At 38.3% G+C, this 16,295-nt stretch overlaps 1 protein-coding gene across 1 annotated transcript; it reads left to right on the top strand.

Annotated features, from left to right (window-relative positions):
• Window positions 1-7,064: 7,064 nt before the first annotated feature.
• LOC110481168 (serine protease inhibitor A3N) lies at window positions 7,065-14,628 on the top strand. Its single transcript, XM_021549642.2, has 5 exons — window positions 7,065-7,127; window positions 9,858-10,520; window positions 11,396-11,666; window positions 12,310-12,457; window positions 13,270-14,628. The coding sequence occupies exons 2-5, from the start codon at window positions 9,875-9,877 to the stop codon at window positions 13,462-13,464; spliced, it is 1,260 nt and encodes a 419-aa protein (XP_021405317.2). The 5' UTR covers window positions 7,065-7,127; window positions 9,858-9,874; the 3' UTR covers window positions 13,465-14,628.
• The last annotated feature ends 1,667 nt before the right edge of the window (window positions 14,629-16,295 follow it).

Genomic DNA, 16,295 nt, shown 5'->3' on the forward strand with positions numbered 1-16,295 from the left:
AAAGTCTAAGTGCTCGTTTCCTCTTGCTGTGCCCAAGGCTGTCCAAGACCTCTCAGGGCATTTTCATTTCCTCAATTAACAGCAACACTTCTATCAGCTTAATGGTTCGGTAGGAAATTACTAAAAATCTAAGCCAATTTATATAACTTAGTACTTTAGAAGCATTCACTATTTAAAAAAAAAAAAAAAAAAGTGTGGGTTTCTCTGAGAGCTTAAAAGGGTCTTTTTATCACATTGAATGGTTGAAGCAGGTCAATTTATATTTGCCTTCATATTTACAGTTTTGGTTTTTTTTCAACCATTAATTATACTTCCTACAATCAAATTAATGCCTTGCTATTTACCAGTGAACCTTCACAAAGATTCTAACCAGATCTCATACATCTTTTTTAATGTTTCTGGGTTTTGTTCTTTTGTTTCTCTGTCAAATGTATTTATATATATTTTAAAATGGGAATATCTTATTAGTAATATTTTTCCCATCAGATTCAAAACAAAACTGAATAAAATTCATTTATTAATGTGAATTAGCTCTCAGCATAACAGTTCTAAACTCTTTTTCCTCAACATCTATTTCTTTAGAATATGTGATAAGTCTGGTTTTAGTTCACAGAAAAAGGCAAATGAGAATAAAACTCTGAGTGGCAAAATAATGACATCCACATTCCTCAGGTCGTCTACAACTGATGTAGAGGATTTTCCATCCTGACTTGAAGAATTGAGTGCACGATCAAAACTCTCCCGTAAGCAATTGTTTTCTTTCCAGTCAGACTTTTCTACAATTGCCTTTAAGTAGTGTTCATAGTCCTTTATTTTAATTATTTTCATATAAAATAAATTACCTTTCTCTCCCAAGAGAAATTTCAATACATTGTATGTTTCACAAATTGCGACAAAAAATTTAATTCTCAGCAAATTGCCTAAAATAGTTTTGAATGTTGCTTTCCATTTTATTGTTAAATAGTAGAAAAATTGATCACTTCATATTATTTTATATATATCACTTAGAAAAAAAATATTTTTAAATAAATGATATATATATTACTTATGAAATAAAAATTAGCATGGAACATTTTTGTCATTTCTCTTTCAAAATATTGAAAAAGCCAAATATTCATGAAAATGTTAAAGTTTCTCTGACTCTGCTTTCTTAGATGGAAACTTCCAATAAGTTTTTCTGAAAAAGGATTTTTGAGTGGAGCATTAAGGGCTACAGGAAGAATCTGGATACTTGTGCAATCTAGGAAAGTTTCTCAGGTGTGGGAAAAATGTTGAGCATTTGTGAAGTAGGTTGTTAGCAATAGAACACTGAAGTTATAGTTTGGGTATAACCCTACTATCATCAGATATAACCAGGGGCCTCCAGTTCAAAGGATTTAGGGACTTCTTAGCTTTGGCTGGCCACTGAATGCTGTAGAGCAAAAGTAAAAATAATTACTTTAACATTAAACTGTGAACAGAAATATGTTTAGAACATGATGGTAAAAAATATCTTCCTTTGTAGACAGTGAACCCTCTTAGACATAGTCTTGGTTTCCAGGATTCTGTTTCTGGTGAGGAAACCCTACTCATTGTCCTTCAGAAATTACTTCAGGAAGGATCCCAATAGCTGAGAGATTTCCGGAGATCAGGGAAGACTAAGTGGCATTTCTGCTGTAATATTTGGGTGTTGGGTTTGGAGCTATAGTAATTAAGTGTGTGGAGGCGAATTAGAAAAACAAACGTGTTTGTTAAGAGATTAATTCAATCATCATTAGTATGAGAGTCGGAGCATTCACAAAGGCCAAAGACCGGTTCAAACTGGTTTTCATAATCTCCACCCACCTAAGTTCTACCAAAGGCATTAATTTAAAAGCATTGCATCATCAAGAAAAATAAAATACTCTCACTGGCTGATCAATGAACCTAAGAGCAGGATATCGCCACCTAGAAGTTTGTGTGACCTGATTAACCTTTTTGCTCTCTACAGCTGAACCTCATTCTTGCTGACCCCAGCCCTATAAGTGCATACTGCTGTGCTGCTCTAGCCAGAAAGACACCTGGGTATTCTGTGAAAGTCAGTCTGGGCTCTCCCTCATTCCCAGAGGTTAAGTTTCAAGGAAGGGTCTTACTGCAACTCCTTTGGGAATGCCTTCCTCTATAATCTTCAACAGGCTCTACTTGCCATCACATTCCAAGATAATGGAGGGAGCAGGAGTAGAGGAATGATGTGCTAGGATGGAGGTGGTCTACAAATGACTGTGTGTGATGTGATGAAAGGCAGGAAAAGAATGTCAGAGGAGATATCAGTATGTAGGAGACAAGTCAAGTTTCAATTAGGGAAGTTTGTGTTACAATTCCAACATTTTGCTGTTAAAAGTAAGATTTGAGATACTTGTGTAATTTGTGTAATAGTTGTTACATAGAAAAATGGCTTTGTTTAATTTATCTGCATATTGATCTAGAGCAGGATTTTTAAAAGCTATATGGTGTTAGTCTAAATCTTCTCTCATCATGGTTAAAAGCAGTGGCCACAGTAAAATTTAATCTACTCTATATCCATTCAAAATAAAATTGAAACCTGCCTTCCCTCTGCACTTGTTCCCTGATGCATTCCTGTGTTTGTACCCTCATTTTCAACAGAGCTGTTCTGACAAGGTGTAATAAAAAAGGTAAATTTACTCTGGCTTGCAAGACCAATTTCTGTGTTCTCTCTTTGAGAATTAGCCAAAATCCATATGGTGTGCTTGGACAGCTAAGCTTCTGAGTCACAGAATGTCTTTACTGTTTACTTCAATCCACTTTGATCAACTTTACTTGATTGGCTGTGTGATTAAAGGTAGACATTTGGTTCAGTATCACTCAGGAGTGATACACTCAGGAGGTAAAGAAAGCAGTTTGGATGAGATGGTCCCAGATAGCAGGGTCAGTGGACCAAATGGGAAGGTGAAGAACTTTTTAATGAAGGCTTTCAGAATAATGTTAGTTGCTTAAGTCTTGAATTACTCATTGGGATGGTTCTTGTTAAGTATATTTTCATGTTGTATAGACACACATTTATTAAAATTTTAAGTACTATATTGCTGTTGGAAACCCATAATTAATTGATTAATTCCTTTCTTTCTTTAACGCAAGAACATTATTAGGAAAGAAGTACAGACCAGTAGTTACAAAGCATTGGGTTGGGACCTGGGAGTTTCTGCTTCCCTTCCCAGCTCAGTCACAGGTTCAGGTTGCAGAAACTTAGCTTCTTGGCTGCTTATAGCTACCCACTACGACTGACCATCCTTCCTCTCTTAGTTTACATAGTCTGAGCAGGAATTAGGTGCCTTACCACGGGAAAATAATATGATTTTAAAAACACAGCACTGGATGGGCAATAGATGAAGAGGTTCAGGTTAAACAATCAGTGCTGGCATGATGCTTGGGTCAAACTGAAAGACAAAAAAAGATAATTCAGTAAGTGCAATAATCTTATCCTTCACTATTTTTCTGTGTAAGATTATTATACTGTAGGTGCTGGCAACAGATATTTGTGTTTTCCAGACATGAAAGAAAAATATCTGGTAAAATTATTGGCTTGGGCAGTGTCATGTGGTGCATACAGGTGCAATACTTAAAATATTTGGGTGTGCTTAATCACCCGTCCCCACGCTGTAATGTACCACATAACTACCACCCTTGAATACAAGTGCAAAGCTTACCAGGAAAGAAGACACTTTCTGTAAAGTCCAGAGGACTTTTCATGGAAGTTTGCAATTGAAGAAACTTTCAAATTTCACTTTGAAGCTGTATAAAGCTGCATCCTGCAGACCACAGATTTTCAAATTGTGTATCACTGTTACCAAGGAAGGTGTCATGGAATAAAACTGATAAAAATGATCCTGTCTTCATCAAACTCAATAAAGAAATAAAGTAATGCTGAAGACCTTTGAAAGTAATTTTTTATTTTCACTTCATCTAATCTCAGTGAGGAAGTTTGATGTGTAATTTTGATCTTAAAAATGAGAAACCTGAAACCTATTAGTGTTAGTGATGTTCCCAAGGCCAAAACTGAGCTTCTAAACAGAGATAGCCATCTATCCTGAATTTTCAGTCTGTGGTTGTCTCATCAGGTGGTCCATCCCAATCTGAAAATCATTCCAGTGTCCTGAACAGTACTTGGCTAATAAAAGACGTTATTAGATATTATGGTCAATAATGATCAATAAGATTATTTTGTCATCTATTTTGGTGGCTAGAAAGAAAAGAAAACAGAATGCATGCTATTCTTTCACAATATCCCATATGGAAATCACTTAGATATTAAAATCTTCATAGCTCTTTCATTATTAATATTAGTGTTAGAGAAATACTCAGGTCTTAAAAGAAATTCATGGTAAAGCTGTTACATGTAGAAATAATGAAAAACCAGCCTTCTTTTGAAAGATGCTGGGGCCTAAATAAAGGTTTCTAATATTAGAGCAATCTGCCTACTCTCCTGACCCTTTTAAATGAGATTGTGGTTCCTGTGTCATACCCACCAACCTGCACACACTAAAGCAGCAATAGAGGATTCAGGTGTTCAGTCATTACTGGTGCACCATACACATAACACACTTGCTACATTTAGTGTATAATTTGCAACTGAAATTGTTTTTTCAACTGAAAAATTATGACAAGTGTTCACTATTGGTCTTTGTCATTGGCATTTTTTTTTAAACTCTTGTCCCTTTTCTCTATTTAGTTCACGTGAATGATGCTAATTCAAATGAAAAAATGTTCTCTGAGCAGAACTCAACCCTCCTTGTGCAAGTTTTCTTCACTATATATAGACTATATTTTATCCAAATTTCACAGTCCCTTTCTAAACTACTGAATTTTGTCTTTCTGACAGGAAAGACAATAGAAGAATACTTCTCCAAAAAGTATTGAAAGCATGGCATGACCACTATGAGCAGATTATGCCTTTATTCTTTATTATATAACTCATCCAGAATAGAAAAAACATAGATCACCAGACACATGTACATTTCCAGTCTTAGCAACTTTCCTGCACTCTGAGTGCCCGATCCTTCCCAAAGACATAACTCAAGGCTATCAGCAAGGAAATAGAGGGGAAGGGAGTGTCCAGTTCCTTCCCTATTCCATACTCCATTTCCTTCATATTGCTGCTCTGTCAATATGCTTGTGGTCTGTATTCTTTACACTAAAAATCTTTGTTTAAATTATTATATAATAGATTAAGATATATACATATTTTTTGATATTTGAAGTAACTGGTGTGTTTCTAAGCCATAATCTCAGAAGAGTTTTATTGTTGATAAATTGACAAAAAAACTTCTAATTTCCTTACCTAAGGTATAGAAGCACTGGACAAGTTGAGTTGTTCTCTTGACATTGAAAATACCAGTTAATGGTTAATTAAGAACTCTTTAAACCTGCTTTGGAATGTTCTATTCAAAACAAACTAAACTGTCAGGAATATGTTTGCAAGGTATTAGCAAATGAAATTAATAGATGGCTCTATTTCTTCTAGAGACATCAAAATGTGAGCTGGAGTATAGAAACTGACCTACATGAAGAGCAGTGACATGGTCTCAGGCAATGTAGACTTTGTCATGGTTTTAATTATCAGAAGGAATAAAAGACTTTGTTATTTCTGTGTTCTGTACTTCTATTCCTATAAAAAAGAAATAGTAGAACAAAAGATCTAGTTCATTAGATAAATGATCAGTATGAAGCTGGTTAACATGGTTTCTCATGACCTAGAGTTGAAACTGTGGTCAGCAGGGAGGTGGGACTGTAATGACTTGTGGCAGTGCGTGGTGCACCTGGCATGCGTGTGTCTGTCTGCTCATCGTTTTAGTTTCAAGCTACTGTACTACCTTATTTCTGCTGCTAGAATGAAATGGCAAGGAAATGCCTTGTTAAAGTTAGCTTAACATTATTAAAAACAAAACAGTAATTACAAGGCATCACAAATGAAAGAGAAAACAAGAGGCTTATAACCATTTTGTAACACAGTTCGTCCTTGACCACCATGACCTGTTATTCACTTGGGCTTTGATGAGTAAAATAATCTCTGTGTTTGTGATCTTTACAGCCAGAGTTAGAAGGAGCAAGTAAAAAGGCAAGGGGGGAGGGGGAGAGTGGAAGAAATATAGAGGAAAACAAAGAAGGGGAGTGTCCAGACAATGTTTATCTATGTTCTGTCTCCATGTTTATCTATGTTTGTAACAACAAAATTACACATGTGAGTAAACAAATACAAAGAGTCATCGCAAATGGGGAAATGTATTTTATGTCACCACTCAATCATGGTCTTTATTGGTAACTGGAAAATTTCAGTCATCCTGATCCATCAGCATTTCAGTTCTATTGGGAAAAGGTGATAGAAACAAACAGCACTTGTTTTCATGTGAACAATTTAAAAGTGTGTGAGAGGGCAAGGAGAATGAGAAGTGAGTGTGCACACGCAGTATGCCAACATGTGGGAGTAAACAGCCTTCTGCTTGTATTCCCACCACTTGTATTCCTGACCAAGGCAGGAACTGAGATGCACACGGAACTGAGAAAGATGAAGGGACCACATCAGCCAGAGTGGGACATCTATAATGGAAACGTGTCTATCACATACCCCTGCAGTGGTATTAAGCTACAGAGTGAGAAGGTACAGGCAATTTGTCATCCATATACAGGCTGAGGATCATGCAGATCTGTCTCTGGGTAGACTTTGGAAGAGCACCAACCTGATGTGATACGTGGCTGTCAGCTCCATGTGTGCTTCATCACAACGCAGAAGGTCTGACTTCTGGCACCACGAGTTAGCACCTGTTTCTAGTGATTCCAGACACAACCTCCTGGTTTCCAGTAGGGTCCTAATGACACATTTGCACTTAAGCTCCGCCGCGTGGTCAGAGGCAACAGAGGCGATGTCACAGCTACTATTGAAATGGATGAAGATTGTCAGCTTCTTTGGCTGAATAACAGAGATGATCCTTGAGAACCCTGTTTCATCAATATTTGCTTTGTTTCCTCCTTTACTTTGGTTGGCTCTAATTTTTATCAGGTCTGTGTAATGTTTAACATCTCTAATTAAACAGAAGATGATGAAGCAGTATAAGTAACAGTGTGGGTCAGCTGAATGCAACGGGGCTTCTGATTTTGTAAGTACTACACACACCTTTTTTTCAGAGAGATTGAGATTATGCTTTCTGCAGTAAGTGGAATTTTAATATTAGGTTAATTTCATTTGTCTGTGATTTGGTTCTATGTGGATGTTGCAATGAAATATTAACCAAGCAGATGTGCAAGGGACCAGTGGGACCTGCTGTTCTGGGGAATATGCTTAGAATGAAATCAAACTAAAAAAACCCTTTGAAGTCCTGGTGACTTATTAAGTACTTGTTAAAAGAGAATACTGATGTAATCACCTTTCAGATGGGAAACAGCCTTCACAGTGACTCAAAATTAGTATAATCCCACTAGTGACTGAACAACCAGGTCCAATTTAAAAACTCTTCTGGTGACTTAATTTATAAAGCAACAACTGAATTGCTAAGACCAGGCTTTCTAATTAGGATTGGGGTGAGTGTAGGGGGTAGGTGGAAGGCCACAATTTAAATTTAATTGCCCCTTTTCCTCCCATAGACAAACTAATATGGATGGGGTCTGGAATAGAATTATTTTCTGAATTTCTAATTTGCATAAAAATTATTTCCAGATTTAACAAAGTATTTACCATTTCTTCAGTTTTGAAATGCTAACAAAAATATTGGTGTCAGAAATTTTCTAATCTCAAAATGTTGAAATTAATATTGTTTTCATCTCTGAAAGGAAAAGTACTTGAGGAAAACCTAATACAAATATTCAGTGTTTTCCAGGTTTTGATAGAAGTACTTATTTTAGATTTCTGTAAAGAGTTATGATACCAGGAGAAGTGTTTTAACTGATCTGTTATAGCAGAAGTTAAAAACATGCTTAATATAAGTTTCTGCAGAAAAAAATCCCAAACCATACTCTCTGCTTCAGAAATTCTTAAAAATACTTTAAAATTTAGTCTAAGCTCTGTACAGACACAGGAAGTAAAATTATTTTTTCTTTCTCACTTGAGTGTCCAATGTCTCAAATAAATAGAGAAAAACAGACTATGACATGTTTAACATCAAATACTTTTGAAAAACCTTTCATACTATATTATTTCTTCCTTTTCCCACAGTATATCAGGGTTTTTTGGATTTTGTCTTTTTTTTTTTTTTCCCCTTTTTGGCTATGAAAAAGAAGCAGAGTTCTGCTTAAAAGTTATCTGCAAATATTTGAATCATATTCCCATCTAGGGCCGTACTCCAGCTTTTGTTTTAAGGAAATTCAAGTTTAGTGTTACCACTTGTTACTGTGGGTCACTGCAGTGGGTCCTGAATGATGTTGGGCAAAATCATTACACCCAAATCCTAGCAAATATGAGAACACACAGCTATCTATATGTTTGCTATGAAAAAAAGAAAGACCATCAATACAAAAATAAAACAATGGGTTAATCACCAAGAATACTTGAATTTGGGCTGCTGTCAGAAACTCTAAATCTTGAGACAGTATATACAGTCATCTTTCACATCTAGGAATGAATGTAGGACCAAGAGAACTTTGCCACAGACATGGGAAAATACATTCCTGAAAGAAAAGGATATAAATAGGCTGTATTGGGTGGAAACCAGAAGAGGACTAATGACAGTGGAAAAGTTCTAGAAATGATTTCATGCTGAATATGTGAGGATAAAAAGCTTATTTTCATTGACAGCTTGTTACAGTTCTGAAGAGGGTTTGTATGAGATGCCTCCCCAGGACTGCAGGGAACTGAATTCAGTAAACGAGATTTGTTCCAGCCCATGTGGAGAGCAGGTGGCTCATGTGAAATATATCACGTCAGCATTAGGAGAACAAGCATAATGAAGAAACTTGTAATCTCCAACGGAATTAATCTTTGATGTCCTTTGATGTCCAAATGGGATGAGTGCTTCTCTCTCCCTCTTTGACCCAGGTCCTTCCCACATCCCATGTAGGTTAACCCATGGTGATGGGTAACCACCATTTAAGAAGTTACAAACACTCGTTGCAGCTCCCCCAAAAGGAAGATTCCTTCATTCCAAACGTGCACCTCATTATCTGGTGCAAACCTGCTGCTTGCCCCATGTCATTGTGCCCACCTCTCTGTGCACTGCTGTCATGGTACAGGATGCTCCAGGCTTTTGCTTTAAAGTTCATGTAGTTGACCTTCTTCCATCGCTTATCAGTTTTGGCCAGCAACTGGCCATGTGAGTAAGTAACATGAGTGAAGTAAACAGGGGTGTGAATTTAACAAGCACAGGATAGTCCATGATAGCTTTTTTTCCCATGTGCTGCTGCCCTGAGGAAAGTGAGGGAATTTACTCAGTCCCAGTGAGTAGTGAGCTGCTTCACATTTCCTTACATATATCAAATTACTTTTGGGCAGGTGCTGTGGAGTATTTGATGTCTTTGAAACCCACACCCTGTCTTACCTTGTAATAACTTGTATGTTTTGATGTACCCTATAGAAGACAGTGTTTTGGGAAGATAGTGTCATTGTTAACAAAGATTATTATGGACTGTAGCTTTGCCATTGGAAAAAAAAGTACTGCTTTCTCAGAGCAGTTAGCATGGAGTATTATGAATTTCTTATGCCTGATATTTTAATCTATAACTTATTAGAATTCATTAAATAAATTTGACATTGTGCACATGAGAACTTCGAGCCTGCTATGTATGTAGATATTTAAAGTTGAACTGTGCAACATTTATGCTAACAAACTATTCATTATTTCTTACTACCAAGCACATCATTACCATCTGTTCATTTAATGACTGTTTATTTTGGACAGAATAATTTGAAAAGAAGATGAAGTGTCTCCTGTGCCTGTGTTTACTCCTTGCTGTTCTTTGTGCTGTAACCCATTGCTGCCCTGAAGACATTTGCCATGAAGTCAACAATACTAATCTGCAGGATGGAAGACAAAATTTATTAACATATAGCTGTGACAAGAAAGGTTCTAACTATGCAGATTTTGTATTTAGGTTTTACAAGCAGGCTTCATCAAAAGAATCTGATAAAAATGTGTTCTTTTCTCCTGTGAGCATCTCCACTGCCTTTGCCATGCTGGCTGTAGGTGCTAAATCAACCACTCTCTCTCAGATTTTTGAAGGACTGGGCTTTGATGACCTGACTGAGACTCGCATAAATGATGTACATGAAAGTTTTCACAAAGTTTTGTCAGTACTGAACTGTGCTGATGTTAATTTCACATTAAATATAGGGAATGCTCTTTTTACAGCTACTGGGCATGAACCACAGGAATCATTTTTAAAAAATACAAAAAAATTTTATGATGCAGATTTTTTCTCCAGTGATTTTCAAAAACCAGAAGAAGCTACAAAGCAAATCAATAAATACGTAGAGGAGAAAACCAAGGGGAAAATTCCTGAATTAGTTGGTCATCTTGATCCAAGTACTGTACTGGTTCTTGTTAACTATATTTACTTTAAAGGTAAGATGCTTAACATAATATTTCAATAGATAGTTTTGATATAAAATAAAAATTTTAGGGAACTTCTGATGATTTATTACCAGAGTGACAATTTATGAAAGAACTAAACTGTGCAGAACCTTTCAAGTAAAGATTAGATTTGGCCAAAAGCAGAGTATCTGATTGTTGAGAAATATGGATTTCTTGGTTTTGACTCAATTTGCTTGAAAGCTGTGGACAGAAATGTTCCACCCTAATGGATGCTTCATAGACAAGGATCCACATAGTCTCACAGGTTGAGACCATAATGTCTAAAGATGTGTCCAAGATCTCTATGCTGACTGTACATGCCAGTCAGACTTGGTAGACTGACATCCTTGCACAGGGTCCCCAGTTTTATGGTAGATCTATTAGGCGCTTTGCATGAAAATCTAGGACATAGTGTCTTGAGGGCCTGTGCTTCTGGAGCCTTGCTCAAATGTTAGGAGTCCTTAATTGAAGATTAATTCTACACCAGGCTGAGTGCAATCAGCTTGCATAGGGTATGCTAACAGAAAAGGCATAAGAAGGTCCTGTGAGACTGAATGCTTAAGTGATTGCTTTTAAAGGGCATGAAAGGCATTACATAGGCTTACAGTCGAAGAAGAGCTCTCAACTGGTCATCAGCCTTTGGTTGTTCTTCAGCAAGACATGACATGCGCACACAAAATATGATGAGCTTACTGCACAGCTAGAATGCGTTATTGTTCATTATGGAGGAGGTTGAAGTGATTTAGTGAGCCTCTTCTCCCATCAATATACCTCCAGTGTCCTACGTTAAAGCTGGTCTAATTTAGATAAGCCATTCTTCATGATCTTCACATTTGAGTGCAACAACATCTCTTTTTCCCCATTAGCTGCCTGGGAAAAGTCTTTCGATCCTTTGCGTACATACAAGGATGATTTTTTTGTGAACCCAAATGCATCTGTTAGAGTCAACATGATGCAGCATGATGGTATCTCAAATGTTTACTATGACCAGGATCTCTCCTGTGTGGTGGTAGAGCTGCCTTACCAGGGCACTGCACGAGCATTGCTTATTCTGCCTGATGATGGAAAGATGAAGCAAGTGGAAGATGCTCTCTCCAAGGAAACGGTTTGTAAATGGAATAGCAAACTTGTGACCAGGTAACTTCAAGTATATGGATTGCTATATATGAGCACTCATGCCTCTTTTCAAGGGAAAATACCAATTTCAGATCACTTCCCTCTGGACATAATGTCCTGATTTCATAAAGGGAAGTTTTAAGCAATTCCCCAAATGAGTCAGAGCAGAGCACAATCATTGAGAAACTGCAGGCTCTGTGACCTGATAGAAGGGATCACAGCATTGTAACAGCTGCCTCAAAACTTGCTTGGCTACTTTTTGACTCCTTACCTCTTCTTTCATGGTGTTAACACTATTCATTTCCTTCACCATGTCTTAGATTTTGTCCTCCTTTTCCCTTACTTTAGGCTTTCCACTGTCCAGCAGACCACTGTCTTCTGACTCTCTAACCCTTTAGCCAAAAAACTCTACTAGCTGCACATATGGCACTGGGATGAAAGAGCAACAATGAACAAATTTGTTTCTTTTCCCAAAATCAAGTAGAGAATGTAAATACAAGAAGGTGGTGTGTCTCTCAGGATGCCAATATTGCTCAAGGAATACAAAGACTACCATCAAACAAATTTGCAATCAAAAGAATGCTTTCAAGTGTTGCTGAGTTGCATACTATCCACCCTGGAGGCTGCAAGGGCTCACTGCTCTTTTGTTTTCTTTGATCAACAGGAGATTAAATCTGCAGTTACCAAAGTTTTCTATTAGTGGGTCTTATGATGTTAAAACCCTATTTGAGCAAATGGGCATTACTGAAGTGTTCTCAGGTAGTGCTGATCTGTCTGGAATTAGTGGCAACCACAATCTCCAGGTTTCACAAGTAAGTAGACAGAGCTGGTGGTTGGTTGTTTTGATCAGTTGTGTCTGGGATTTTTAAAGACTTTCTTTCCCTCTTTATATTACTGAAGTTGTAAGTAAAACTCACAGTGACATGTAGGGGCTAGCTCAGTAATTGTGTTTTTTTACAGAAATAATCTGCTGGCTCACTTTTGTACTACTTTAATGCTGTTATTAAAAAGCTGGATATTAAATACACAGAGAAATTGGGCAACAACTTAAATAAGTTCTTTGAACTGGAATATAATAGGTTACATGAAGTTGTGTCATTTGTAAACTACAAATGATGAGCTCATTATGATATTTGTGTTGATTAATGTCTCAATTTTTAATATTCCCAAAGTTTTCAGGAAATCACCAGTTTGCAGTAGCAGAATTTGACTATGTCAATTTGAGCTATGATTTAATGCTAAAGATGCCAAATACTGCCCCATATTAGCATTTAAATAGCAGGTTTTAGTTAACCTTGAAATAAGAGAAAGTGTTGCTAGTGGAAGTCCAAACCATTAAGAAAATAAACTAGCTTGTTCATGGGGTATTTTTATCCCACTCTACTCAGCACTGGTGAGAATGCATTTCAGTGTGTCCATATGCTGATTTTTGTCCCTCCTTGCTCAGTCCTGACATATGAAATATTCCTGTTTCAAACTGTTGGAGATTTATCATACAATAAAGTTTCATCCACTGGATTTATTACTCCTTTCTTCTCTTAAATGTTCCATAAGAAGATAATTTACTTTATTTCTGCTTCCTGTCCCATATATAAGCCACAGTGTTTTCTCCTATTCTGTGCAGGCAATTCACAAGGCCTTGCTGGAAGTTGATGAGGCTGGAGCTGAAGCTGCAGGAGCCACTGCCATAATCTTTACCAGAATTTCCTCTGCTTCTTATACCATCAAATTCAACAGGCCTTTCCTTATTTTGATCTCCGACAAACAAACTGGCACCACACTTTTCATGGGGAAAATTGTTGATCCTACTAAGGAGTAATAGCTGGGTTATTTGGCACATTGATATTGGGTATGGGTTATAATGGCTACAGCATTTACAGTTTTGGGCTAGGTAGTGCTGCTAACTAGTCTCTGCTTGAGGGATATTCAGAAGTAAACGAGAACTTTTCTAATTAAATTAGTAAGAAATAAACATTGTAAAAAATCACCTTCAACTGACACTTTTAAAATGTAACATTTTCCCCAGTTCAATAATTGTATTGGGTTAGCATGACAAGGTTTTGGTAGTGGGGGCCTGTGGGGGGCCTATAGGGATGACTTCACTAAGAAGCTGCCAGAAGCTTCCCTGATATCGACAAAGCCACTGCCAGCTAGCTCCAAGATGGATCTGCTGCTGCTGCTGAAGGCTGAGCCAATCAGGAATGATAGTAAAACCTCTGTGGTAACACATTTGAGAAGACCATAAAGTTATTTTGCAGAAGTAATTGAGGCCAAAGAAGTGCAGAGTGAGAATAAATGACAGAAATCATTCTCCAGACACCAAGGTCAGTGAAGAACTAGGGGAGGAGGTGCTTCAGGTGCCAAAGCAAAGATCCACCTGCAGGCTGTGGTGCAGACCATGGTGACCAGGCTGTCACCGTGCAGCCCACGGAGATCCAGGGGAGAGCTGAGATCCACCTACAGCCCATGGAGGAGGCCCACTCAGGAGCAGGTGGATGTCTAAAAGAAGGCTGTGACCCCATGGGAAGCCCACACTGGAGCAGACTCCTGGCAGGACCTGCAGACCCATGGAGAGAGGAGCCCACTCTGGAGCAGGTTTGCTCCCTGGGCTTGTGCCTGGTTGGAGACCCGTGCTGGAGCGGCCTGAGCCTGAAGGACTGCGCCCTGTGCCAGGGACCCACAAGGGAGCAGTTCATACAAAACTGTAGTCCATGGGAAAGACTCACACTAGGGAAGTTTGTGGAGGACTGTGTCCTGTGTGAGGGACCCCACACTGGAGCAGGGAAAATACTCCTCTCCCTGAGGAGGAAGCAGCAGCAGAACCATGTGATAAACTGTCCATGAGCCTTATTGCCCTTCTCCCTGAGCTGGGGCAAAGGTGTTTTTAAGATTTGTTTTACTTCTCATTATCCTGCTCTGGTTTTAATTGGCAATAAATTCAGTTAATTTCTCCAAGTAAAATCTATTTTGCCTGTGACAGTAATCAGTTTCTGATCTTTTCCTATCCTTATCTCAACTCATGAACTTTTAATTTTATTTTCTCCATGTTTTCCAGTTGAGGAAAGGAGTGATGGAATGACTTTAGTGGGCATTTGTCATCCAACCAGGGTAAAACCACCACAACAATTCAACTTATTCATGCATATTCCAAATTTTCCATGGAAGAGAACTTTTTCTTAAGTATGTTGTTATATTTAAAAATTAATTATCTCTGCTAAGGAGTTTTGTCTTGCTTTCTGTTCTGGATTACTCACCAAAAGTTTTATCCCAATAAGTAACAACTCTTGTCATTCTACTGTGTCTTCTCCAGTATTCACCTGAGCTGGTCCCTACAGAGTCCTTTCCCCCTTACATCTCTTTGCTGCCTAGGCTGCTGTTTATCCTCAATCAACCTCTTCTTTTCTCACATGTTCCAGCTCTTTGCCTAGGACATTCTTAAGAAATCATTGACAAAAAAGAAAGAGCATTATCCCTGAAACAATAGACTTATTCTGATGTAGCTCTTACTGCAAGTGCCTCTTTGCACTCCACAAGGTCAGCAAAAAACTTTGAGACAGTGACATTAGGCATAGCAGAAACAGTCAAAGAATTGTCTGGGAAAAAATGTCATTCATGAAAAATTGATCAGCTGTGGATGATCAATAAAATGTACAATGTAATTTAAGCATATTGCTTAAGGAATTACTTCAGTCTCTTTTACCATTCTATAAATCTCTTAAAACTTTCAGTCACTCTTGCTAAAATAGCAGATATAAGTAAAATATGTCTTAAAGCTGTTAAATGAATGCATATGGAAATTTGAAATATCTCATATGGAAATTGTGATTCTTAACATTCTCCCTTTATGTGCCTATTTGGGTAAAACCTGCTGTTGTGGGTCTGTAGATCACCCACACTTACTGCAGTGGAGCACTGGGGCTAAACTCTATAGCAAACCTTGAGGCACCATTGCACAGCTGCTGCCTCAAGGAGAGGCTAACTTTGACAGCTGCCATCTCACAGCACTGCTCTCATGCCACTGCATATTGATCCTGCATACATTTTTTGCAAGGGGACTTGAGTCCCCATCCCTAGGAAGATGAGGCTTCTGAATACACTGCTCATTTCTACAGTGATCCTGGCAGTGTTTTGCGCACTGCAAAGTAGTGCAAGCCCCAAATCAACAAACGAGATCCCCACTCCTGACACCTCTCTGGCTTTCTGACCTCTTCTCCCAAACTTGGCCCACCTTACACAGAGGTGCTTTACAGGGGCCCGCCGGGGTTTGTAGGATTGGGAAGCTGTGCTTCTGACTCAGGGGGACTCGGAGCTTGCTGCCTTGTGTGAGTCCCTTTGCTCCAAGTGGCAAGAACTCGGGAAGCTCTGGGCTGTTGCTCCTCACAAGGCAAGATGGCATCACTCAGGGGACTGGGAGAGACCATGCCTCTGTGCAAAATTCTGCAAATCCAGTGGCTTTTCAGAGTTCAGACTGATGAGAACTTGCCGTGGTGTGAGGCAGCCTGCCCTGCAGTGCCTACACAAACTCAACAGGAGCTGGGAGCAGCTCCCGTGAGATCCCACCCAGATAAATCTGTGCACCAGGACTGATTAGAAGGCAGGATGGTGAGATTTTTATCAGAGCCATGAGATTTTTATCAGAGCCATGAGATT

Source organism: Lonchura striata, chromosome 6 (assembly GCF_046129695.1).
Source record: "Lonchura striata isolate bLonStr1 chromosome 6, bLonStr1.mat, whole genome shotgun sequence".
In the NCBI taxonomy this organism is placed as follows: Eukaryota; Metazoa; Chordata; class Aves; order Passeriformes; family Estrildidae; genus Lonchura; species Lonchura striata.